The sequence below is a fragment of the Plectropomus leopardus genome, chromosome 3 (assembly GCF_026936395.1).
Source record: "Plectropomus leopardus strain MGB_pleo_1.0 chromosome 3, ASM2693639v1, whole genome shotgun sequence".
Lineage (NCBI taxonomy): Eukaryota > Metazoa > Chordata > Actinopteri > Perciformes > Serranidae > Plectropomus > Plectropomus leopardus.
This window is the reverse complement of record NC_142178.1, coordinates 24,394,001-24,421,345: the sequence shown is the minus strand read 5'-3', so window position 1 is coordinate 24,421,345 and position 27,345 is coordinate 24,394,001. Positions and strand designations below refer to the sequence as shown.

Below are 27,345 nucleotides of genomic sequence, written 5' to 3'. Positions count from 1 at the left end.
TCATACTGCTTACATCATTCTCACACACGGCCACACCCACCTCTAAACCTGTACTCTATTCTTAAAAAAACATCAGCACAGTGATCAGTATGTGTTCTTATGAAGAAAGATGACTTAATAATTACCCCTTGTTGTGTTTCCTCCAGGGTTGGAATTTACATGAAGAGGAGAAAGCGGGGCTGCTCTCAAGCCTGAACACTTTTTGTCTTCCTCCATCTGGCCGTCACCCTCTCTGCCTCTTCAGATTGGGGCTCATCCCCTCTCCCCTTCGCCAACATGCTCTGTTGGGGGAATGCAAAGGATGGACAGTTGGGTATTGGTATAGAGAGGAACCCCATATTTGAGCCAAGGAACTGTCAGATATTCAGCGGCAGGGGACTCAAAGAAGTAGTCTGTGGAGGGCAACACTCGATGTTCCTGCTGCATGATGGGAGTGTGTACACATGTGGTTCTAACAGCTGCGGACAGCTGGGCCACGACAAACCAGGGACTTCCCCAGGTAAGGTTTTGGGCATAAACAGCACATCTACTGATGTTTGATTAACCATTACAAACTGTAGGTTGTTGCACCACCCTGCTGCACTACTCCCAGTCACTGTGAGTGGAAAGTTACCAAACAGGCGTGAGAATGTGGGTGAACATGACACAGTGTGTTTACAAAGGCTGTTTTATTGGTAGTCTAGGGATGGCAATGTCAACCTGTCCACCACTTTGGTTCCAAATTTAAATATCTCGACCACTACGAAATAGCGCCATGAAAGTCTGCATAGGCATTCATGGTCACCAGAGGATGACTCATTGATTTTGGTGATCTCCTGACTTTTCCTTTAGTGCCACCATGAAGGAGTGAGGGAAAAAAATCAATAGCATATAATATTGTGATATTTTGCACAGGATGACATATCGATAAATGAAAGCCATTTATCATTTTGTTAATATAAATGATTAATTTTGCAAATACATATTAAACTCGTGGTAGCCTATAAGTCAGTTGTTTTTTCGGTGAGATGAACAGACTGAAAACTTTATCTTGTTAAATAAAAAAGATGTTCGAAACGTTTTCCTTTGGGGACATGATTTGCTGTTGAAAAGAGGTAATAATTAATGTTATTTTAAAACTTGGAGTGGAGAAAGCAGACACTGACACTAGATCGGACTGGTTCCATATTTGTGTTGGCCACAGTAGTTCTCCACATGGGTGATGTTTTAGTTCTACGACCTTACTGCTACATGCCACAAATCCTGCATACTGGACCTTTAATTTCAACAGTGATATTAATCTGGAAGCATATTAAACTAAAAGATATTAAATAGCAGCTACAGCTTAATTTTCTGTGGTAGATTTTGACCGTCTTGAGAATATCTCATAATATTGAGGTTCCAATATTATGATTCTCTTAGTTTAGACTGAAGAAGCTCTCCGAAAATGCAGTGAATTGTTCTTTTACAGATCTTTGCAGGTTTCTCTTGTTTTAATTTATGGATTTTATAGGGTTGTATTATACACCAAGTTGGTTTAAATGCAAAGCAAACTGTGCAGAGTATCAGTATGGGGTGACTCCATTTTTTAGTGGGTTCTACAGGCAACATCAGATTGCACGATTACTAACCACATAACCATTTCTCGGAGGATTGAAACTCTCATGGCTTATGAAGCGATTGCAGACAGTGGTTGGTCTGTGTTGGTATCATGTGGGTGGAAGTTTGTGTTACTTTGTATAGGCATGTGGGTGAAGCTGTAACAACAATGAATAAATGCAGGAATCACTGGAACTTGAGCAAATAAAATAGATCTATTCAACCCAAGGTTTTAACGTAAAAAAATATGTTGGATAAAAGCTGCTTAGGTTATGTCCCACTCCTTTTATAAGCACTACTCACTATACACAATAATGTTTTAGGCTTTTCTCGGATATTTTGAAATATTTGAATATTCATTCATTGTCCGTAACGGCTCGTCCTCACAAGGGTCACCAGGGGGCTGGAGCCAATCCCAGCTGTCATTGGGCGGAAGGCGGGGTACACCCTGGACAGGTCGCCAGACTATCGCAGGGCTGACACATATAGACAGACAACCTTTCACGCTCATAGTCACACCTAAGGGCTATTTAGAGTCACCAATCAACCTGACCTGCATGTCTTTGGAATGTGGGAGGAAGCCGGAGAACCCGGAGAGAACCCACACAGGCACGGGGAGAACATGCAAACTCCACACAAAAGGGTCCCCGCCCACAGACTGAACCTTGTTCCAATCCGGGATCCAACCGGGGTCCCTCTTGCTGTGAGGCGATAGTGCTAAGCAAGACACCAGCGTGCCACCCATATTATTTGAATATATATCCCTTAATATTTCATGAACAAATGTAGATTGATGATTAAATGTTTTGAAATCATACTATTGTACAGTCTCGATTGAAGCCACAGCATCAGGATTAGTACGTATTTGTTATTTTTTTCTAAGCAACTGTAACATTTCTAACCTTCTTTGATAAACCGGTTCTATAGCAGGAAATTAAACCAACTGCACAGTTTCTGATTGTCTGCACCACAGTTTGTCCTCCTTACATATGTCTCCTGCTCTATTTCTCTATTTTATATGGCGTGGTACAAAATATTGCACAGACAAGCCTAGCCCTGTGTCCAGATTCTATCTAAGTTTGAGCAGTCCAAAAGATGAGATAATATGCCCACGCTAAATGCCTCACATGGGTTGGGTCCATGGGGGCATAATGAGTGCTCTCTGTTTCAGCAGATCTTAAAATAAAATTAAATACCATCTGGATTCTGTAGCTTGCTGACTGAAAGGAAGGGTGGTTTGGTTTTTAAGCAAAATGTTATTTACTGTACATTCTCTCTCTACACACTACATGCTTTGATCTGCGTTTTTGTCATGAAACTGCTCATGTCTGACGGTCTTCCTCCTCTCCACAGAGCTTGTTGGAGCTCTGGACACTCAGACAATAACAATGGTGTCGTGTGGTCGGGCCCATTCAATGGCGGTGAATGAGCAGGGTCAAGTGTTTGCGTGGGGAGCTGGTGAAGGGGGCCAGCTCGGCCTAGGGACTGCAGAGGCGGCTGTTCGGATCCCAAGGTGACTCAGTCACACACTGTAGAGTAATTCAAGCTTTTAGCCTGACAAGATAAATAACACTTCAGGAAAATGACGTTGAAGAGATTGGAGGTTTGAATATTAACATTAGGACTGGGTTCAACCTGTGGAAAGCCATAGTTTCAAAATAACCACACTTTTAATCATGCTGGTCCCATGGAATCATTACATAAAACACAAGTATAATTTGTGGAGTAGTGTCTTAAGGCTGGCCTTACATTTTAGGTCAGAGAGTATTATGGGCTATGTCTTCATGTATATTATGTATTTTTGTAATATTTTGTTTTGATCTTTTTTTGCACATAATCACATTTTTTTCCTTTTTTTAATCTTATCTTATATATTTTCACAAAACTATAAACCAACTAATTTCAACCAGAAAAGCGAGGTCCACTTACCCCTGGAAAATCTCCAAACTTCAACCTTGTCCTCCTAACAGCTGTTGCTTTGATGTAATTTGCAATTCAATAGAGCGAGCAATGAGTAGCCTCAGACAGACGTTTATATGTTTTTAGTTTGATTAAAAAATGTTTTGGTTTTTCTCCCCTAGGTTGGTCAAAAGGCTGTGTGACCACCGGATCTCTCAAATAATGTGTGGGAATCAGCACTGCATCGCACTTTCTAGAGGTTTGAAAGTCACAATCTCCTTATAGCACAACAGCACTGTTCAGATCTAGTTTGTCCAAACTCTGTCCATATCCACTTGTAGTTTAAACTGTATCTCAAATTAGGTCCCTGGTGTTTAAGTGGATAGAGTGGGCGACCCATGTACAAAGGCAGTGTCCTCGCTGCAGCAGTCGCGGGTGCGATTCCGGCCATGGCCCTTTGCTACATGCCCCGGCTGGGGAGCTTAGGAGCTCACGTTTCATTTCTTGGGCAAATTGTTTCACAAACATATTTTACTGTACTGTTTAGCTGTAATTTGAGAAAGCTTGTGAAAAGGCAATCATTTTTTCCTGGTTGAAAGCGGACCAAGCAACGCCCTAACTTGCACATGTCTCTAAGTGCTACGACACATGCTTTATTGTTCTGATTTGTTGTTGTACCTGTCTGTGCCAGGTGACAGACGCCCACAGGAATTTGAAAAAAAGCTGAGACTGAGAGGTCAGGCTACGATATATGAACACATTAAAAGAAATTATATCCGCTGTTGAGACCAAAGCTCAGTTTACTGAGAATACTGACACTGAAATAAAATGGTGAAAAGTAAATGTAGGGCACAGTACATGTAAATATAAATTTAGGTCACAGCCATTGTCTTCTGTTTTGTAAAAGAAGTTAAGGGTTTTACAACCACCTTTCCCCACATTTGCTATTTCTTTAAGATCTTTTTTTGGCATCAGAAGACAGTGATGCAGAGAGACAGTTTGGATAGAGAGAGGGGGTCCCCAAGAGATAATGCAGATGCATGTTGTGCATTATGTACTAATCAGAAGAATTTTAGATAGAAGAATGTTTCAATACATTTTGATATATTGGAATTGAAATCTGTTAATACTTCATTTTATGATTATAATAATTAGATTTTTTTATTACGATTTTATACAATGCTGTGATTTTTATATGCTTGGGTCGTTATTAATTTAGGCCTGATGAGTTGGCCGTTGGAGGCAGAAAGGCAACTGAGGGACAGCTAATAATTAAAAAAATATATATATCCTTTAAGAATAAATCTCTGATATTTTTAAATATGTCTGCCCGTAGTCTGCTGTGATTTGTGGGTGCAACACATTTAAACAACTACATATTTTCACAGTACCAAACAAATGTTATATATTTACCTATTTTGCTTCTCTGTCTCTTTCCCTCCCAGACGGTCAGCTGTTCACATGGGGCCAAAACACCAGCGGGCAGCTCGGTCTCGGGAAAGGAGAGCCCAGCAAGCTGTTCCCTCACCCCCTCAAGTCTCTGGCTGGTATTCCTTTGGCACAGATAACCGCTGGGGGAGACCACAGCTTCGCTCTCTCCTTGTCTGGAGCTGTATTTGGTTGGGGCAAGAACAGAGCTGGACAACTGGGTCTCAATGATAAACAAGGTAGACAATAAGCTGCACGGACAGAAGCAAGACACTGCCATTTAATAGAGAGAAAGGATGTATTATTGTTATTACTGTGTAGATTTAAGATCACACAAAGGACTTACAGCATTGTTGTGACACTGGATAAAGAAGTGTGTATGTTTCTCGGAAGCATTACGTATTCATACATCAGAAATGTACAAACCTATTGGTCAACAGAGTCACAGATTCATTTCCACTACAGTACTAGTTACCATGTTCCCCTAGGTTTTTCCCGTCATTGTTAATTCATCAAACAGTCTGACCTTTTGTGCCTTGTTTATTGTCCTTCCTCAGATCGTGCTGTCCCATGCCACATAAAATTCTTGAGATCTCAAAAAGTTGTTCACATCAGCTGTGGAGACGAACATACGGCAGCCCTCACAAAGGTACAAAGACAGATAAACTTCCACCAGTGCTTTTCAGCAGAGTCCTGCACTGGTCTCATTTTTAAAGCCTGCTCCTGAATCGAAATCAAAATGTGCAATACTGCACGTCATCACATCTAAAGTGAATTTAAAAATTACAGTAATTTGAGAGAATATTCTTTGCTTTTTCTTATAATACTGAGCCACACATCTCCACAGGTAACATACCTGTTAGTAACACACCTGACCGAAGCATCTCTGCATTAGTTACTATGTTAAGATTTTTTTTTAGACTTTTCAGTTTTTTATTGGATAGGACAGACTTGTACATAGAGCGCTCGCTCTACCAGGTGAGCTACTGGTTGTCCCTTTAGTTACTATGTAAACATGCTGTTTTTATACCTTTGGTCCGAGAAGCTGGCGTTCCAACAAGCCGTAGGGAAGAGTTGAATTATGATGTCACTGTGCACAAAAACATTAAACAGAGTTCCTGCTGGACCAGGAGACAGAGCCACCATAAAAAGTATAGCAGGATTAAAACATTAAATTGAATTATTATTCCTTTGATATTATTTTAATATATTTATCATCAAATACCCAAAATTGAACCATCATCTTCTTTCTCCAGCCAGAATCGAACCCCAAATTAAAATTATGACAAAATACCACCCATAAATCACCTTTTTTGTGGGCCACCGTACATGATGCAGGACTCTGCTGATAGCAGGGCACCAAATGTTAAATAGTCCAGTTTGGTTAGACGCTGCTCGGCCAGCTTTTCAGATATTTGGTATATGAGGAACATTCTTGCTGAATGACAACTCATGTTCATGTATCAAGACACAACTTGATACATGTGACTAGTAAAGAAAAAAATCTAAATCTTATTTCGGCCAGACAGCCTAAGTCTTACTAATCTTAATCCAGCACCTTGACACAAGCTGAACACATGTGCTTTAAGTGAAGTCCTGGAGATTTTTTTTGTCTGTTTTACTTTGACTAAGTGCATTACTGTACCAAGAATCTGTCTCAAACAAAAAAAAGAAAACAATTTTGTGTTGTGTCTCTGGCAGGATGGTGGTTTGTTTACATTTGGTGAAGGCTCGTGGGGTCAGCTGGGCCATGGCTCCACCAATAATGAACTTTTACCCAGAAGAGTGCTGGAGCTCATGGGCACTGAGGTGTCCCAGATCACCTGTGGGAGGTACTGTCTCTTGTAATTAAACCAAGACCATTTTATTTGATGCACCCATACAGTCTGATGCAACTCAATACGGTTATATCTTTTTGAAGCTCACACTGTGTCAAAACAGAACACCTTTATAACAGTATCAAGAAAAAACAAAAGATTAAAAGATCACAAATTTTTGCAGTGTCATTGAATTGGTTTACCTCAGACTGTAACTAATGAATTCAGTGCATATAAGCTGGCTTAGACCCTCTGCATCCTAAATCTTGCTTTTATCTTTTTGTCAGGCACCACACGTTGGCATTTGTGCCTTCCACTGGTGTGGTGTATGCATTTGGTTGTAACAGCCATGGCCAGCTGGGCTCAGGAATAATGGGGGATGCTAGGAGCCCATATCCAGTCAAAGCCAGTTTCTTTACTGGGAATTTCCATCGAACAGGTGAGCAGACGACCGACTCTTATAGTTAGTGTGTGTGTATATATATATATATATGTGTGTGTGTGTGTGTGTGTGTGTGTGTGTGTGTGTGTGTAATTTCATTATTTTTTGCATGTATCATTTATTATTTGCAACATGAAAGGTAAGATGGCTAGGTGAAAATTTCATTGCCACTTTATCCATAGAAATAAGAATAACCTGCAGGAGGTCATTAGCAAGACTGAGTCTGTTGATGCTTTAAGATGCACATTAAGATCCTCTTTTATTCTCTGGCTTTTAGTTGAGTTTAACCTGTTTTTAACTGATTCCCTGGGTTTAATTTGGGTTTTAACTTGTTTCTAGTTGACTCGTACGTATTTCCATAACCTATGTTTGGTCTTACACATATTTATATTGTATATGTATACATATATGTCTGTCTTTGTGAGGTACTTTGGTGCAAAACCTGTTTGCTTTTAAGAGTGCGATAGAAATTAAATATTCTTGAAGAGCTGACATTGACAAGACCAAGTCCATTTGGAGACTTCAAAACTTATGGACACTGACCATGTGTTTGAGGGTATAAAGTTTAATAATCAGTTAATAACAACCTGTTGCAGCTTTCACAGATGACAGTGAAATGTCCTGTTAGTGTAAAATAAGCTTCCAAATACTTAACTGTCACTTTGGGTGCTAATGTGCAGGTGTATAACTGAGGGTGAAAGAGGGTAAGGGTGCATTTGCTGCAATAATCTAATAATCTGAGCTCAGTTTGTGATGTGAAAGTGTTGCCTGATAATATAATTTAGCTGGTGTGGGTTGTACGAGAATCTTTTTTAGGCTGCAAGATGTCTATGAAAACTATTTTACAAAAATAAGATGTTATCATTGCTGGGTACGTCCACAATATGTTATCCTTTATCCTTCATAACCATGTATATCAGCAGTACAGTCAAGGGTCATGGTATTTTGTAAAACATTATTTATAAATGCAGTTTAAAAAGATTAACTGTACAATAACAAGCAAGAAATACAACTCCTCAAAGTGACTGTTTGATTAACTGTTGCAGCTAATGTGCTGTTTTTCTTTCCTGTCTTATTAGAATCAAAACAATATACAGTGACCAAAATCATCTGCGGAGGAGACCATAGCTTCTTAATGTATTCTAATGAACAGGTATGTGATTAAAGTTAGATTTTAGTGACTCCTTTTTCTGAAGCTTGTTAGCTGAATTACTATCGTTTTATTTGCATCAGTTGACTGCAAATGTTTCTATAGTCTCCTCTTAAATGCTGTAATCTCCCTTAGAATTCCAAGCATAAGTATAAAAATGACTTTTTCTGCATCATAATTTGCAATATAACATCTCATTTAGGATTTTACTGCAGACATACTGTAAGTTAATCAGAAAACATGGTGAAATGTGTCATGCATGAAAATCAAAAGTCCCATTAAGTCGAACTGTAAAGAGCAATGACATATCGAGTACTTCAAGTCCATATTTATTTCCTTCCTTTCCTAACAACGCAAACATAACCTAATATTAATTACAATAGAGGAAAAACGCTAATTAAGACTATTTCTGATAACCTTTCTTATGTTGATGCTTTGCATTTACTCAGTGTCAGTGTTTCACCACAGGGTGGCATTAATGTTTAAGCTTTTCCCAGTTCTCATAAAGGAGCTATGCCATATGTGGAGCTCTTATGTGCTTCAAAAATCCACCAAATTGCCAGGAATGTGCTCTGATAAAGACATACCATACATTCAGCCTCGACAGCAACTATTTATACTTCAGGCGTGGCCTATTTATTTTATCTCCAAGAGGAAAGAGACACAACCCAGACCGAAGCCCAAATGTGCTGAAGTACCAGTGCAAACAATCTTCCAAATGTTTGTGTTATCTTGTCTCTGTTTTTCTTCCTCTCTGCAGAGTTCTGTCCCCCCAGAAGACTTCAGAGTAATTAATATCAGTAAATCACTCTCCCCGATCAATTATGAAAGATTAAATTCATGGAGGTTAAAGCTGATGTACAGCACAGACTCCAGTGTCACAAAGTAAGTCAAATAAAAAGTTATTCTTTGAAATGTATTAGATAGTACTGAATATCAAAATATGTACTCTCACGTAGATGTCAAGTAGTAATGGTGGTATAACTTGGCTTGATTTTGTCAAAGATATTCTATTTTAATGGTCTCTGTACTCTGTTTAATGTTTTTGTGCACAGTGACATCATAATTCAACTCTCCTCTACGGCTTGTTGGAATGCCAGCTTCTTGGACCAAAGGTATAAAAACACCATGTTTACATAATTACTAAAGGGTCTGTCCTATCCAATAAAAATCTGAAAAGTCTGAAAAAAATCCTTACATAGTAATGTCCTGTCACAGTGCTCATTGGTCATTTTTTTTATTCTTTTCAGTAAAGCATATATAAAAATGTTTCATTCATTTTTGAGCGGTCTACCTGTACCTGGTCTGTACCTCCACTACATGTTTTGACAAAATTAGCTGAGGATCACTTGATTTGGTCAGACTCCTATGTAGGCTAGCCTCCTGGGAACTGATCCAACAGGGACCTCACAGGATCCATGTCTCATCATTTAAACATCATGACTGTCAGGGCTGGGAAAGATGCTCTCTGTTGGGTCACTGACTGATTTTCTCTGAACATCACTCTGTGGGAAGGTGTGTCGGCTTTTTAGTTCAGACTCATCAGCAGATACTTATCGTGTCGAGGAGATGAACTGTGGAGGCCATCAGGGTGGAAAACAACATGAAGTAGCTCATACTGTACTGTCTGCTGAGACTAGTGAAACTCATTAGGAATTATCGGTCAGTGATTATAAACTAGCAATATAATATACATTATTCTGATAAAGGCCATTCTGCATAATGAGGACTTTTACATTTTGTACTTTAAGTACATTTTAATTACTTTTACTTGTGACAGAATATTTCCACTTGTTTTGCTGCATGAGAGATCTGAGTACTTCCTCCGCCACTTGCGGTGTTAGAAGGGAAGGAACAGTAAGTGGGATTAATACGACATGATTGCATTTCATCTGACAATGATATTTTTAAATTTTATTGCTGTATGAAGGTTTACACCTACATATAAAAACAAAATCAAGTTAACGGCAAAATACTGGACAAATATAACTGAATAAGAAATGGACAAAAACTGGCATTAATGACTTGAAAAGTTTTGATTTTTTTGGACAGAGGATAATATAGCTTAGAGGAAAATACGTACAACTATATAATATGCAATTAAACAAGCACAGTGTGTACATAATTGTACATAAAGTTAGTTAGGGACCTAAGAGTTGTATCTTGTTTGCATTTGTTGTATTGTTGTTACATTTGGGCCCTGTAGCTGCTTATCTGGTTCTTTAAGCTCACAGAGTTCATAATGCAGTGGTTCAGCGCTCACACTCACAGTGTACTATCTGCATCAGTGTTTTTTGTTTGACAAACAGTCTCATGAGATCAGATCTGTATTTGTGTTATGACTAAATAAAACCTGTGCCATGAGACTATGAAGGCTTACACTGTAAATAGTTGCAGAGGGGTTTTGTTGGCTTTGTGTAGCCGTGTTTATCAGTTTGCACTCACTATCCTCAGCTCTTCCAGGCTGAACAGGGAATCTGCTCGGGGATTGACTTAAATACCTTGAAGGCTGTGTGTTCACCTAACCATTGGTGTTTAATCCAAACTAATGTGTCCCTTTTACATCGAGGCTTTACTGCAAAGATCCCGAATGAGCTCTGAACTATTATTATCCTGTTAGTGATCACTGAGACATCGTAGATAGTCGACATTTAATCATGTGTTTGTTTGCTTTCTCAGCGATGATACCCACTTCAAAACCAACCCAAAGATCCCGGGCATCGATCTCAACTCTGTCAGAACGCTGTTTGAGACGCTCAGCAAACCGGCCTTCTCTGGACTCCTCGAGCAGGTAATGACTAAAAGTGTAAGACTCACATTCGATTAAGTGAAAACTCAAACCTTGTGGTTACAAGAAAACACTCATATGTGAATATTGGGCTTGTTTTGAAAGTACATCTAGTTCTGCTGCAGACTGAGTCATAACCTCTAACATTAGCTCAGTAATGATAGGTTTGGGGTTCATGCACCTCAACATGAGTTATAATCTGTGTGGAGACTGAGGCCACATTTCAAACCACTAAAAGCCTCTCCCAAAAATTTAGTGACTGATATTTTTGATCTAAGCTGTTTTGGAAATAAAAAACATCCCGTAAATTTTAAGTTATTTACTTGTATCTTTCAAACATATTATAATAAAGTACAGTTCAAATACTTTTCTCCTTAAATCGGTGTAGTTAAAAGTAGAAATAAAAAAAACTATGTTCCCTCTTTCTATGTCCATCTCCTCTGTCTAGGCCACCAAGAGTTTTGAGAGTCTGTTGATCCCTCAGCTGCCGCGCTCCCCTCCTGATGTCGAGGCCATGAGGATCTACCTCATCTTGTCCGAGTACCCGGCCCTGATGGACTCCAAGAACTACATCCGCCTCACTATCCCCCTGGCCATGGCCATTCTGCGGCTAGACACCAACCCCAGCAAAGTATTGGGTATCATACTTGCATGCACACATTATAAGTTTTTTTTTAAATACCAATCAAGTCATTTTTAAATACCAATGAAATCGTCTTTGGTAGAAAATAACCAAGAAAATCACGTCATGTCAACACCTGTGGCTCCATCATACCACAACTTGTCATCTATAGTATGTCAGCATCCTCATACACATCATGACCTATCTGACGCCAGCAACCGAGATAATGGTTCAAGAAATATATGTAATATAGCCTGATGGATTTTTGAGGGGACGATATTGATATTTGGTAAGTCCTCCTCACAGAGGTTAAAGGTATAGTCAGGAACTTTTTCCTTAAAAAAATAATGAAGACCTATAAAAAAGTAATCCTGCTCAATCATCACGTATGGGCTCCTGTTCATGTGTGGTGGTGACAAACGCGTGCGTCCCACGTAAAAAATTGTCCAGCCACTGTTTCTCTAGATGTGCTGCAGCTGACACGAAGCTGAGACGCGCCTGACAAGCGCTGCTCGACATTGTAAACTGATCGTCAGGGACAGTTTCAAACATAAATGCACAAAATTACACAATCCAGTGCTGCATCTTGTATGCATACTTTCAAGCTGTTTGATATCTGCCAGCAAACTGCCACTTCTCACACACCAATGTGATGCTGCAGGTGCTGCTGGGCCGGCTGGGTGTGTTCGCTTCTGGTGGCGACACGTCCAGGAGGAGAAGCCAAATTTGAAAGCTGTGTTTACGAACTCCCAAAGAACAATGTTACTGACTATGCCTTTAAGTTCAGGTTGTAGCTGGCCACACAGCGAAAAAACACCAACTTTAAGACCGTCTTTAAACATCTTAGTATTTATTTAAACATCACTGTTTAACCTTGCAAAGAATATTTAAATTAAAACCTTTCATGTTAGCAGAGCAACAGTTTTATGGTGTGTGGCCCATACCCTCTTTATTGTTGAGGAGTATCAGATAATGATATATTGGCGGGCACTAGGGCTGAGTATTGGTACTCAATGTAAGGTATCGACCTGAATAACCCAGTACCAAGTAGTATCGAAAAGTCTCTTGTTAAACAATTCCTGCCTTCAGTGACTTGTTTGTCAGGGACTGTCCCGACTCCCTGCCAGATCAGCAAACTTTTTGTCTCTCCCTTCTCTGGAGCTGCTCTTGGTGCAGATCAGTTCACCCTCTGCCCAGTAAGCACCACCTAACACATCAGTAGTGGCAAACATCCAAAACCGAGCCGTTAAACAGTCCGAACAATTTCAAGCCAACACTGAAATGGCTCAAATCTGTTGTTGAACCTGTAAAACCATTAAGTAATGTTATCTTTGTGATGCTAACAACTAACCCTGTCACTGTGTGTGTGTGTGTGTGTGTGTGTGTGTGTGTGTGTGTGTGTGTGTGTGTGTATGTGTGTATGTGCGCTGGTGGGCTTTCAACATCCGTTCCCTACCAGAACTCAAAATCCCCCGGCAGCACCTACAACCCACACAATCTTTAGCATGGTTAAGTCAAGCACAGTGTATCAGACGGAGTTGGCAGTTCAGTTGGCTGAGATGCTACTGAAACTAAAGTTCAAAAGTTTATAAGGTTATAAGGTTATACTACATGCAACTTCATTCACATTATGGCTTAACAAATGAGTAATCTATTGGTATCAGTATTACTTTAAGGGCACAGGTATTGGTACTGGTGCTTTATTTTTTGAAACAGTACCCAGCATTAGCAGGCACAATGACAGCCACTTCTCAAAGGCATTCATGGAGCTGTATTAGATACACATGAAAAATAAGAGGAAATTGTGTGAAGAGTGAAAGAAGAGAGCTAGGGTGAGAATTTCTTACCTCTGTACATCTGGCATGTTTGATCAGCATGTTGATACCTGCAAATACAGTATACAAACAGTATAAGGAATCCTGATTTTTCACATTTATTGCTCATGCTAACAGCGTTCGTGTATGAATATGAACACAAACATATTTACACTTAGAAAGGTTCAAAAACACTGACAGATCAATGTTGTTACAGTTGTAGTAGTAGTCTTGTTTGTCCAAGTGTTTTCTCAGTAATTTAATTTAACCTTTCTCTTTGCTCCTGCAGATAACTGGTGGTGTTTTGTGGATGGCAGCGTGTTCACCAGAATGGTGGACATGTACAAGAGCATTGTTGTGTTCATGCTGACAGGAGGCAAGACATTGCTGGTACCGGTGTTCTACCAGAACTATTTTATCGCCACACTGAGGCTGCTGGAGAAACTCCACAAGGTATCCACACATGCTCACCTGCTGCTCCTGCAAATGTAAACTCTGCATGACCCTCAGTGCAGGCTGAAGAGGACATTTGTTTTTCCTGGTGAAATGGTTTTACTGTCCACCTGACATTTCCTGGAGTTGAGGCAGGTGTTTGTTCTATTCGCAGGTAAACTTAAAGGCCCACCATGTGGAGTACAACCGCTTTTATATCCCTGACATCACCAGCCTGGTGGACATCCAGGAAGACTACCTCAAATGGTTTCTGAGTAAAGCTGACATTGTGAGTACTGACATTCTCCAACAATGTTTCACTTCCTTGTTACCTGACATCTGCTGAGGCTACACACACACACACATGCACATGCACACACACTCACTCTTAACTCATGTCATTCTCAATGTCTGCAGAGACAGTAAGGAATTATACCCAGAGCCGCATGTGGGTGTGTCGCTGTTTGTCAGTTCTTGCTGCCCAATGAGCGCCTAAGATCACAGACAAGCCCCTAACGCCTCGGGCCCCGGAGAGATTTCTTAATCTCATTACAGATGCTGCTCTTCAACTTTTTTCCATTTCAAGTCAGGTCAAATGACTCTGCTTTCTCTCATTTTGTATTCTAGAAAGTGGGATCATCCTCCCCTTCACAGGTACTGTGACATCTAAAATTACAAATTCAGTTTATTAACTCCCCTTTTTTTAGTGTTATTAGAGTAGTATTTCCTGATCTTCCTTTCAGAGTGACTTTCCCTCAGTGAACCTATGTGCCTACCCGTTCATTCTGAACGCTCAAGCCAAGACAACCATGCTGCAAACAGATGCTGAACTGCAAATGCAGGTACCTGCTGTTAATGTGATCTTGTGCTTTCATATATTTGGATCGCTGAGGTTTCATTTGAATTGTTCTCACTACAAATGTATCTTTTATGATGTATTTGAATTCAAGTCTCCTCTCTTGCTTTTTTGCTACCTCAAACTGTGACAAAGATGGCAGTAAGCGGTGCAAACCTACACAACGTCTTCATGCTGCTTACGCTGGAACCCCACCTCGCTAGGAACCCTTACTTGGTGCTCCATGTGCGCAGGAACCATTTAGTAAGTGACACACTACGTGAGCTCACCATGTACTCTGATGTGGACCTCAAGAAACCGCTCAAGGTGAGAGCAAGGCCTAAGTTTTGAAGTTCACTTTGGAACTGCAATTTTGACCAAATAAAACACCCCCCCCCCCCAGGTGATCTTTGATGGTGAGGAGGCCGTGGATGCAGGAGGAGTAACTAAAGAGTTCTTCCTGCTGCTGTTAAAGGAGCTGATGGATCCTGTTTATGGGATGTTCACTCATTACAAAGAGTCCAACCTGCTGTGGTTCTCAGACAAAGTAAGTTAAAACTGTAAGCACATGCTAAGGATGTAAAAAGTTCTTAAACACATTGCAAATACAAGAGGCTCAAATCTCAGAAACCATCAGTTATTGGTCGGACATTGATTAGCCTCTGGTGGCAAGCGCCAGTATTTCGGGCTGATCAGATGTAGCCAGCAGATATCCCGGCCAAGACTTCCTTTTCCATATGTCGGTCATTTCGGCTAATCTCTATGAGCAGATATCTGCACATGATTGAGGTTAAATTTGAAAAAAGCTAATATAAAGCTAACTTGTCATCAAACCAAAGCTGGTGGGCTCAGCACTTTGGCCAAAGTCTTCCACCTGTCCAGACGACTGTTTACCTGCCGTTCAAACCTGACCGGTTGATACTCATACTACAAACTGACACCAATCCTGCCGCATATAGCTTCTACATTCTTATGCAGATAGGTGTTTATAGAGTTTAAAGGAGCTCTGTGCGAAATTAAGAGCATATAAGTTGTCCGGACACGGTTCTAAACATGGAGCTGGCTGAGCCGGCGGCCAGCAGCTAACAGCATTAACTCCATAAACGGTGCTAAACAACGGCAACAGAGCTGAAAAAGCGTACTGTCACAGGAGGGTGGGCGTTGTGCTTGTGCCACAATGCTGTCCCAATATTAGCGGTAACCGCTGAATGAGTGCAGTGTAAAGCAGGGGCAATGAGCTCGCCAGTGAGATACACAAACAGGGACTCTTAGGGACATGAGGCAGGACCGGGTACCACAACAAACTATAGAGAATCTTGTAACTGATCTCCAGAACGTTTGCTTTGGCCGTTATTTGACCTGCAGCTGTATTTTCCAGCAAGAGCTTGTTTCTCAGTGTTATGTCAGTGAGAACATTCAGATTTACAAAACAGACACGTCTATAAGGTAACATGTCACTGAACCTAAGAACTGCTGTTACATAAGTCACATGATTGTGATCCAGAAATGAAACTGAATGATCACGACCCCTTCATGACCCTGTTGTCTGTCTGTGCAAGATGAAACTGCTTTTTTATATCCTCTTATTTATTACACTTACTTCAATCCTTTTTTTTTATCCAGACCTTAAGGAACAGAGTTTGTGGAGGAAAATTTTTAGTCAGTGAAACGTCTAAAACACAGAGCGTTACAAATTCAAGCCGTATATTTATGTGTACTAATACTACTAAGCTATTGAGCATGTTTTGGATTAAATATTTTACTAAAATGTTGTAGTTGTCCAGCTAAAGTTTTTGTTGAAGGGCCGGGTTGAAAACAAAGTCATAATTATTATCAAGCTTTAATAGGCTTGAATTTGTGAAGCATGCTCATAAAATACCAATTTTTACCGTAGAATAATAAATGTTGTCAGTCAGGTACAAAAAGGCAACAGTAAAATAATGTTCCTCTGTGTGTTTCCAGTGTTTTGTTGAGCAGAACTGGTTTCACCTGATCGGGATCATCTGTGGTCTGGCCATCTACAACTCCACAGTGGTGGATCTCCACTTTCCCCTGGTTCTCTACAAGAAATTGCTCGATGTGCCGCCGACGCTGGAGGACTTCAAGGAGCTCTCACCCACCGAGGCTAGGTAACATCCTGTAGGAGGAGAGCAGCACAGCAGCACTAAATTTACTGACTTTATCTGTGCAACATTCACACAGATGATAGCTTTGTTTTTTCTTTGACATTGCACCTGATGCAAACAGTTAATCTTGATTGTGTCCATACCTTGAGGCAGGCCTAATGCTCTGAAACTGGGAAGTTGCTATGGCATTAGTTCTGTTCTTTTTAAAGAATTAGCAAATAGTGACCTTGCACGGCAGCTGGATTCTTGTGGTACCATGAGATTACACAAGAATCACAGGATCACAAGATCACACGGAAATCCATCTCGTCAGGTTTTAGATTATGCATTGTGTCCACACCATCAGTTGTTCAGAATAAACAGCGTCCTGTGTGGAGTTACTGGCAGTTGAAGCATGGTCTGTGTGTGTGGAAACACAGAAAGGTGTTTGTTTGTTCAAAACAACCAGAGTGCTCCATAAGAGGTTAGTGTAGATGCTATGGGTTGCATGATGAGGAAAATATGCAATAATGTTGAAAAATGTGACAGCAATATTACTTTAATAAAGAGATATTGCTTGTTGACTTAATAAAATGAAAGTAAATTATTTCTAAAATTCTTTATTTAACAAAGTGAACAGTGAACGGCACACAAAAGGCAATAATATAAAAACAATAATACATTTTAATGCAGTTTTATACTGATACTCTCTTTCAACTGATGCAAAGGTTCAGTGTCACAGTCTTATGCGATGAGTTAAGCCAAAGAAGCCTCAAAGAGAAATTCTTGCTATCTGTTAATCTACGAGTGTAACAAAATAGCATTTAATTGTTAAGCAAATGCACAAACTCCTGTTGTGCTCAAACATGCATATACAACTATGCCACTCACTTACATAAGCGTGTGTGTGTGTGTGTGTGTGTGTGTGTGTGTGTGTGTGTGTGTAGCAATGAAATTAGCTTCCATTGGGAAATGCCTTTTCATTGAATTTGGAACAGGAAATCCAACACTTCCTTTGTGCCTGATTGAGTCCAGTTGAGATTAGTCTGAAGCTAAAACACTGTTGCTATTGGAGACAGCGCCAATTTAAAGTACATGATCTACAGAAGGATTTTATGTCACACACTTTTATTTTGACTGTCTTAAAAGTTTGAGCAAGTTCATAAGACTAAAGTCAACGCACTGGCTACCTCACACTGCCAAGAAAGAGGTAAAACATTGTTTACATAAGTGTGTTTAAAATGCACAAGTTCTGAGTTGTTTGAGGTTAACTTTATTTGTTGTTGGGGTCAAATTAAAAGGCGATGGTATTTGATCTGCTTTCACTTATTATCATTTCCCTTGCCAGCTACACTTCCTCTTTCCATGTTTCCTGTGTTTCTTGTGGTAAATGTCCAGCATGTTGTTTGCAGGAAAACTAACACACTCCGCCCTCTGAGTCATTTCCTGTGGTGTTATTACCTAATATGTTACCACTTCACTTTTAATCTAACAGACAATGTTGGTTTGATCCATGCGGCTGTGTGAGAGGCACAGCCGATCCCTGGTTTTCATTTTAAAGTCAAACAGGGACAGATTTAAATCTGCAGGTGAATGTCACAAGCTGTCTGATAAGGCAGAATAAACAGATATGATCCCACGGACTTGTAGATATTTCTGAAATGAAGATTATTATGACAGCTATCAGGTCCTCAGCGGTGCAAGATGGTAATATGCATGAAAGATATTTTTCATATGAAAGGTACTAATAATTTCCTTACTTCATGGAGTGGTGAACATTTTAAATGATGGTGATATTGGCCTTCATGTTTTTATTTGTTTGTTTTACGTCACACTAATAACATTATTAGCTTGTGTTTTTCGCCCACTGATACAACCATGAGCCAACAGTGTCTTTTCTTCCAGACATCAACTCTGTCTGTTCTTCTGCAGGAGTCTACAACAACTTCTAGACTATGAAGGAGATGATTTGGAGGAGACATTTCTTCTCAACTTTGCCGTAAGTGTAACTTTTCACCTGTTTCACTCTTATTTATGGCAACCTTAAGAATAAGTTTACGTTTGTTGTTTTTTTTGTCAACAAATTCCATAAAGAGACCAAGCACCAAAGTTGCCAACCTGTCACTTAATACTTGATACCTACCCACTTTGTGATTTCACATTGGTCACTGTAGTTAGAAGCCCATCTATGATGAGTTGGAAAATCAGATTTGTAACATGAAACCATTTTATTCAGTGTTTTTACCTGTTCAAATCACCTAGTCTGTTTGTTTTGGAGAAGACCTTAAAACCTCCTGAGCAATGAAAACTGAAGGAGGTCTAGCCAGAAGAAGTTTTAGATGGTTGAAATCTACAATCCTCACCACTATACGGCACTAAATCACCCAAAATTTCACACTGACCCTTTAACTGACCCAGGTAAATGTGAAAATATGCTGATTTTATACAAACTCCAATTCCAAAGAAGTTGGGATGTTGTGTAAAACATAAATAAAAACAGAATACAATACAATGACAATGATTCATTGTATTCTGTTTTTATTTACGTTTTACACAACGTCCCAACTTCATTGGAATTGGGGTTTGTACAAGCTAAAATAACTATTTATTTAAATAGTCTTGTAGGTTTGGTTATAGCAATTTCCGTGTTGTTTCTGGACAAACAACAAGAATCTTACTATTTAACAAGGTCTATCTCTGTAGGGATCCTTTCTATGATGTTATTAGAAACTTTAAGTAATGATCCGAGCCTGTCAGTGGCAAGAAAAAGCACTTTCAGTGAGCGTAAATTAAGGGTACTCAGTTTCCTGCAGGGATTACAATGCAGCCTGTCACGCAACTTCCTTAATATAACAGTACTTTATTTATCTGTATTATATGACAGTATAACTGTATTTTTTTAGTAGTGTGTATATATATATATATATATATATATATATATATATATATATATATATATATATATATATATATATATATACATATATATCATGGATTGCAATATGGCCTAAAAATATTGCAATATTTTATTAAGTTCACATCACCCGGCCCAACCTTAAGTGTAATTTTTTTTTTTTTTTTTTTTTTTTACAAAACTCTTTAAGATTATTTGATGTGTTCACATGTCAGATCACCAGAGAGAACTATGGGATGACAGAAGTAAAAGAGCTCGTTCCTGGAGGAGAGAACATCAGTGTGGACAAAAACAACAGGTAACAATTTCACTATATTAGTCTTTTTAAGAATAGATTAATTAGCTCTTCCTTGTTTTATGAAAATTGAACACTCTACACTGTTCTTTCTGAAAGACAAACAGATGACTGAGATTTTAAAATATATTATTTTTCTAGCACTGAGATTATCATGTCGCTCACACAGCTGGCAGCTTGTGTCTGAAGGTCATGTTCTGTGCTGAAAACATAAAAACAAAGATTTTGATATTTTAGTTGTCGTGCAGTGTGTTGCTCTTCCCCATCACCACCCTGTTTCTTCAGCTCGTCCTTGTGTCAGTGGCTTTGATTACAAAGTAATGTGGAGGAGTCCGCAGAGAGTTGTGGGGTGGGCACTGTCAACACGTCTGGCTGCTGGTGCTAAACAGATGGCGAGAGCGGCTGTGACCCAAGTTGTTGCTGCAGAATCGCCTCAACACTCAGATATAAAAGTAATAACAAAACATAACGTTGTTGCTGTGGTGTTAAACAGCCATACACTGAAGGAGACGTGTTTATTTAGACTGAATAACGCTTGTCAGAGTGTTATTCATCGTTAACTTGACGGGTATCTCTTGAAAGATGTGGTAGCACTTGTATTTGTACTGCTTTGTGATACAAAGCTAAAGAGCAGGTTATCCTGTAGCTCAATTTACTTCTCTAAATTCAATGAAATAACATTATTTTGGAGCTTCTTTATTTTCATGGTCTTCCTGTTTTAACAGGATGCTGTGGGGGCATGTCGTTATAAAACAGCAAGTCAACATTTTATTAAGGACATTTTTATTTTGTGAGAGTGGTGAAAGAGTCTCCTTAAACTTTGACCTTCTGACCATTTTAGTGAAAGAGATGTGATTGTTTCTGACGGGGTTTTCTTGAACAGCATGTGATTGTATGTAACTGGTTATGCACTTATTTTTTTTCATATGATATCTCTTGCAAATGTGATCCTGATCTAAGTGATTATATTAAGGTTATAACACTAACGAAATATTCTTGTGTAAAATAAAGGGATCTAAATTTTCCTGAACATTTGTTAAGTGCACATCCACATCTTTGCATCATTGATTTTTTAAACCAAATTCTTTAATTCATTTATATTCCAATAAAATATAAATTACTATAAACTAGATTGTACAAAAATAGTTGCTGTCTTGTTATCAGAGTTAATGTTTCAGTGATAAATATCTGGTCAAAATTAGGCTGCATCCCAGTTCCTTTAAATCCAAGGTGATGTCTTTAAATGTTTCATTTTGTAAGTCCAAAAGATATTAAATATAATATGATAAAAAAGAACAGAGAGAAATATCCATATTTGAGAGGCTGGAAACAGCATTTTCTGCAATTTTTGCAAGAAATTTTACCCTAACGATTAATCAATTATCTTAATGGTTAATGATTATTTTCTGTCGATTCATTTATTGACTTATCGTTCCAGCTCTGATCAAAATTTCAAATTTTATGCCGCTCATATTTCACTTAGATGTAAACATGCCAGATAAAGAGGTTGTTGATGTACTCCTGTGAACCTGAAATAATGATCAATTAATTCATAACTTACACTCACATACCCACATAATGAATAGTGAAAGAGGAAGCAAGTGTTTACAGTCACATCTTGAAGTCTGGACAAATTCTTTCTTTATTACCTGATTTATGAGGATGGAGCTGCAGGGCAGCATGAATTAATGATCAGAATGTTTACGTAACCTGTGTGTGTGTGTGTGTGTGTGTGTGTGTGTGCGTGCGTGCACGCACGTGTATGTGCGCGCGCTTGTGCTTGTGTGTTACAGGAAGGAGTTTGTGGAGGCCTACCTGCGCTACGTGTTCTCAGACTCGGTGAGCGAGCAGTACTCAGCCTTCTCCTCTGGCTTCCTGAAGGTGTGCGGGGGAGAGATCCTGTCACTGTTTCAGCCGTCTGAGCTGATGGCCATGGTGGTCGGCAACAACAACTACAACTGGGAGGAGATGGAGAAGGTAAGTGTGTGCTTGGAAAATCAGGGCATCACTGAAGTCAGTAGGATTCATACTCAGGGAAACATGAATGACATGACTAAAAATATGAATAGAAAAATCAAAAATCACAAAACATATAAGATCAGAGGGCTGTTGTAAGACCAATAAAATTACAGCAATAAATACAACAAGGAAATATAAAAACAGACTCATAATAGGTTAAAATTATTGACATTATACTATATTTACAATTAACAAATACGATCCTACATAAGATATCACAAATCACTATATATCTATTTTCTTGTTGTATTAGATTTGACAGGAACAATGCTTACTGATCAACATAGAACAAACTGTAAATAAGCCAGAATTAGACTGAAAGGTTAAAAAGGCACACTGAAATTAAAATTGAAACCATATAAACAGTTAAAAAGCTGTATTCATGCGGTAATGCTGACAGTTTATTTTGTAGCTTAGAATCTGAACAAAGATGGGATGTCTTGACATTTGGTTTTACATATTTTACTGGTGATGTCAACTCTAGTGTCCACAGGTCCCTGTTGGGCAGATTACAACACAACATCAGTGGGAAAACCTAAGAGCGATGGTTATGTAAGATGCAAAAATGAGAGATTTAGCTGTCATTTGTATACATTTAATGCATAAACACAAAGATGCACGCACACCTCTGAGGAATTTGTTTTACTGATTCCTGTTGTGCAAAATTTGCTGCATGAGAGGAAATGTTTTAATGAAGATAAAATGGGGAAACGCTTCTCATCAACACGTTTTTTCTCTTTGCAGAATGCTGTTTACAAAGGGGAATATACAGCCACTCATCCAACAGTCAGATTGTTCTGGGAGGTTTTCCACGAGTTTTCTCTGGAGAAGAAGAAGCAGTTCTTATGTAAGCATTTAATTGCCTCATTGCTCAATGTGCATGACAGTTTAATTCTCACGCTCTCACCCAACATGTTATAAATACTGTAAAAAAAAGTGCTGTTTCTTTCTGCATGAGAATATACTGCCTGCACACACTCTGCCCTTACCAAAGCCTGATCATGTTGACAGTTATTTCAAGAGCTTTGTGGTAAATCACTGTGGTGTGAAACTGGGTGAAAAGCATATAAAAGATTAGAGATGAGATAAAAAAAAATTACAAGATGCAGTTACGTGGTCAGATCTGACAAGAGAAGGAAATTTCAGCCATTAGCCTCAGAGTAGGACATCTTGAGGAAGAACACAACAATTTATATATTTAATGGCTAATATTGTTATCACATTTTTTAAACTCAAATATTATTATTTGCCTCAAAAATCTTACATCAGTTGGGCTATATTTTATAGTGTCATAGAAGGTGGAGTGGGTCGTCCAGTAATCGTGAGGTTGGAGGTTTGATCCTCAGCTCTTGCTGCTCATATGTTGAAGTGTCCTTGGGTGGTCATAGACGGTGTAAAAATAAAGGATTTAGCCACAGTGATGTCACCGACTGGTTTGTGGACTCTGGTTTTAGGGCTTTGAGTGTGGCATTTTGGGAGTCACTGTCTTTGATTTTTGGAGCCAGAAGTAACCATATTCAGACAGGGGTTGGAGATAAACCAAAATCCAGTTCTGAGCATAGTTAGCAAGGTGCATTAACCATGGACATATAAAGAGAACGGGATACAGGATTGGAAAGAGGGCCACGGTCATTCTTATGAAAGTTGCTCAGTGGCATATGAATCCAAAAAAAGCGTGTGAAACTACCCGAATCTTCTGCATCATGGGGCCCTTAGAGCAGGCGTACCTGAGACTCTGCTGGCCGAGCAGCTAACTTCCATTTTATTGCTCTGCTAACTTTATAGGGATAAAAGGCGACCAAAACGTGACAGTTAACTTTCAGAAACTGAAATGCACTGAAATAAACTGCGCCTACACTCTGTTAATCTGGGAGTATGCCATGGTTACATTACCTGACTAATGTAGTAACTTGTCAACAGACAGCACCCAGCTGTAACTCCATGTGGCCATGCTCTTACTTATGCATAACCTTAAGCCTTAGTAAAATACAAACAGGTGACTTATACAAACATTCAACCCCCACACAGTTGTCATGAATTAGGAAATTTCCTGAAGAGACCAAAACTATTTTTTGTACCAGGCTGTAAATGTGTTTGAAGTTTGGCATTTTAATATGGGGGTTTATGAGAATTTAATTTTTCAGCACTGGAGGTTGCAGCTTGGGTGAGTTACTGCTTCCAGCATTTGTTCCAAGTCAAACCAGCATTGTGCTTGGTAGCTCAGAAATGCAGCCATATGTGGAATGCATAAACAATTTCTCTTGTAGTTAATTTTAACTCTGTCCTCTGTCTCCTGCCTGCAGTGTTCCTGACCGGCAGCGACCGTATCCCCATCCATGGCATGGAGAGCCTGCGCATCGTTATCCAGTCAACCACAGCGGAGGAGCACTACTTGCCGGTGGCCCACACCTGCTACAACCTGCTGGACATGCCCCGCTACCAGACCAAAGAGATCCTGCGCCGCCGTCTCACTCGGGCTGTGGAGCAGTATGAGGGTTTCAGCCTGGTCTGATGGGAGGGGGGTTCCTGCAGCAGCTTTAATGCACTTTAACAGCAATACGACCACCTTGTCAGTGTCAAAAGAGTGTAGTGGGGGACTTTGGGACACAGAAAGGTCACTCTCTTTATATGCTCTCACAAGATTGTTAAGCATCTTGAATCTGAAAGGTCTATCTATGTAAATCAGAGTATCATGTTTTCATTGCTTTGGGTGCAGTTTCTCAGTGTTTTAGGACCATTTGAAAGACATGATGTATGGATATTTATTTTAAATGTATGACAGTCCTGAAATAAAAATTACATACCTAAATTTACATGACAACCTGGGATCATGAAAATTAGGTGACCAAAAATCCAGATGAGGCTGAGAAACTCTGACTGTTTGCTTAGTTTTATTTTTGTCTTTTTTTTTTTTTGGTGTGTATTTTATATTCAACTCCTTAAATTCTATTTTCACCCTTAAAGAATTCTGTTATTATCTTGAGACAATATATTGTTTTTTGTTACTTTTACTTAATTAAATAGAGTGGTTATTTTTTGAGAAAATATAAAATCTGTATATATGTATGTAAATAGCACTTTGAATATAATCTTTACCCTTGACATTGGGAGGAGTGTTTGTCCCGCTGATCCTTTTAAATCTGGACACCAGCATGTCCTCTCTGCCTAAAATTAAAGAGGGACAATGGGAGAGTATTCAGCAGGCAGAAAGGAGCGAGGTGAAACATGGTGAATATAATTTGCAATCTCTCTTTCCTTTTTTAGCTGTGGACTACAGAGCAGCTGACTTGAACCTGCATTCAACAGTGTTGCCTTCTACAGCAAGACGTGAAAAGCTGACTTTAAAAGTTGATTTTAGTGGTAATGTGTGCATGTTCTTGGGTGAAAGCAAAAAAACTGGCATTTATAAAGTGTGACATTTATGGAAATACAGACAATAGCTTCCTGGTGAAGATTTCGATGAGAAGATTTTTCATGGTTGTCCCTGAATTATAAGGTGGCTACTAGCAGCCGCTTAGCTTAGCTCAGTTTAGCTTACCTTAGCACAAAGCCTGGACAGGGGACGAACCGGCTTTTCTGTCTCTGTCCAACGGTAACAAAACCCGCTACTACCACAACTAAAGCTCACTAACTAACACGTTACATCTCATTTGTTTATGTGTACAAAAAACCACAGAGTAAAAACAATGACTCGACGACATTTGCGTATCGGACTGTTTCTTGGCTGCGACCGGTGTTCCGTCGTTTTCTGTGACCCATTAGATGATGTGACAGCATTTAGAATAGGCCACAAATAACGTTAGCCTGGTCACAGGATAGGATGGGTAACAGAATACAGTTTAACACCACTTAAGAAGAGCGTTCTGGAGTTTCCTGTTAGCTTGACAGCTGCTCAGCGCAAAAGTAACGTCATATAACTGGCGCATAATTTAGCATAACATGTAAAATAGTCGTTTTTACACGATTTTTTACGTACAGATTTGATAAATGGGTTAATTTGTGAACGTATTATGCTGATATTCTCGATTTTTATAACGGCCGAATAAAGTTAAACAAGTTATTTCCGTTCTTTCTTGCTAACCTAAACAAAGCTAAGCTAACCGTTTGCTGGCTGTAGCTTCACATTTAATGAAGCTAAGCCAACTGCCAACCAGAGAGCCAGTGAGTGCATGTCCAAAAAATGTCCTTTAACACAAAATATATAATCATTAAAATTAATAATTGTAATTAGTTTGTTTCCAAGTTGCAGATAAGTAAATTCTGACTGTAAATTATTTCTGAGGGGATAACACAATATTTAATAGTCTGGGCAGATGACTTATATTTAATACGCTACTCAGTTTGTTCCAAATCTTGCCCTGAAACTGTATTTATTCCTACAGTTAAACCTCTTAATCCAAATGTTTAATTAGATTGTGCATTGGCGTGAAGTGTGTGAAATGGTCTTGCATATCTACATATATATTTTTTATATATTTCATACATGGAGGTGGAGTCACAGTGACTTGAGACAGTAAATGACTTGAGTGTCCTAACAGGTCAGTCTGACACATCCATTTAGCAATAACAACCTGAAACAGCCCAGTAAAGTAGTGATAACTCTGGGTTGGACATCTAAAGGTCTTTAAACAGTGGACTCCTCTGAGATGATCTCTTGGGACAGTTCATCCTCTTGCTTAGCTCTATACTGCATGTACACACATGTCCAACATGTTCAGTCAGTATTTGTCTAATTGAAGCTCATTTCTCCTGCAGAGTTTAGTCCTATGCAAAGGTTTGTGCAGCCCTTGACTTTTTTGCACCTTTAATGTGCTACAGAAAAATGTGATTTTGCATATTTGTCTGAAATCTTCACAAAGCTCTCTGTTCCAGCCAACTTTTTAATAAAACAATATAGTGTTTCATGACTGCATTATTGGACACAATTTTGTTTAATGGCGCTGTAGTCCATTATATTTACTTTTTTTTGTTTAATCTTTAGACAGTTTACGTGTTTTTAGCTACCTGATATTTCCAGCACACATACAACTTCATTTGTCCATATATAAATTATAGAGCTGGAACAAAACAAAATAATTGATTGCTTTAAATTGTTTTTCAAGCAAGATTTATGCCTCTAAATGTGAGGATTTCCCGCTTTTCTCTTTTTAAGATCATTTAATCTTGATATTTGATTTAATTTAGTTTATTTTATGTCATGACATCTA

At 39.1% G+C, this 27,345-nt stretch overlaps 1 protein-coding gene across 1 annotated transcript in view; it reads left to right on the top strand.

Annotated features, from left to right (window-relative positions):
• Window positions 1-27,046, top strand: part of herc3 (HECT and RLD domain containing E3 ubiquitin protein ligase 3) — a 29,265-nt gene extending 2,219 nt beyond the window's left edge. Inside the window, exons 2-25 of the mRNA XM_042484877.2 lie at window positions 147-499; window positions 2,932-3,091; window positions 3,660-3,736; window positions 4,923-5,144; window positions 5,463-5,554; window positions 6,607-6,737; window positions 7,010-7,161; window positions 8,244-8,317; window positions 9,075-9,199; window positions 9,370-9,429; window positions 10,994-11,105; window positions 11,551-11,740; window positions 13,828-13,991; window positions 14,146-14,259; window positions 14,598-14,624; window positions 14,714-14,812; window positions 14,962-15,132; window positions 15,209-15,352; window positions 16,768-16,934; window positions 18,843-18,909; window positions 20,040-20,122; window positions 21,913-22,096; window positions 22,883-22,985; window positions 24,442-27,046. Coding sequence (XP_042340811.1) covers window positions 277-499; window positions 2,932-3,091; window positions 3,660-3,736; window positions 4,923-5,144; window positions 5,463-5,554; window positions 6,607-6,737; window positions 7,010-7,161; window positions 8,244-8,317; window positions 9,075-9,199; window positions 9,370-9,429; window positions 10,994-11,105; window positions 11,551-11,740; window positions 13,828-13,991; window positions 14,146-14,259; window positions 14,598-14,624; window positions 14,714-14,812; window positions 14,962-15,132; window positions 15,209-15,352; window positions 16,768-16,934; window positions 18,843-18,909; window positions 20,040-20,122; window positions 21,913-22,096; window positions 22,883-22,985; window positions 24,442-24,650 — 3,150 coding nt within the window. The 5' untranslated portion in view covers window positions 147-276 and the 3' untranslated portion in view covers window positions 24,651-27,046. The remainder of the gene's footprint in view (window positions 1-146; window positions 500-2,931; window positions 3,092-3,659; window positions 3,737-4,922; window positions 5,145-5,462; window positions 5,555-6,606; window positions 6,738-7,009; window positions 7,162-8,243; window positions 8,318-9,074; window positions 9,200-9,369; window positions 9,430-10,993; window positions 11,106-11,550; window positions 11,741-13,827; window positions 13,992-14,145; window positions 14,260-14,597; window positions 14,625-14,713; window positions 14,813-14,961; window positions 15,133-15,208; window positions 15,353-16,767; window positions 16,935-18,842; window positions 18,910-20,039; window positions 20,123-21,912; window positions 22,097-22,882; window positions 22,986-24,441) is intronic.
• The last annotated feature ends 299 nt before the right edge of the window (window positions 27,047-27,345 follow it).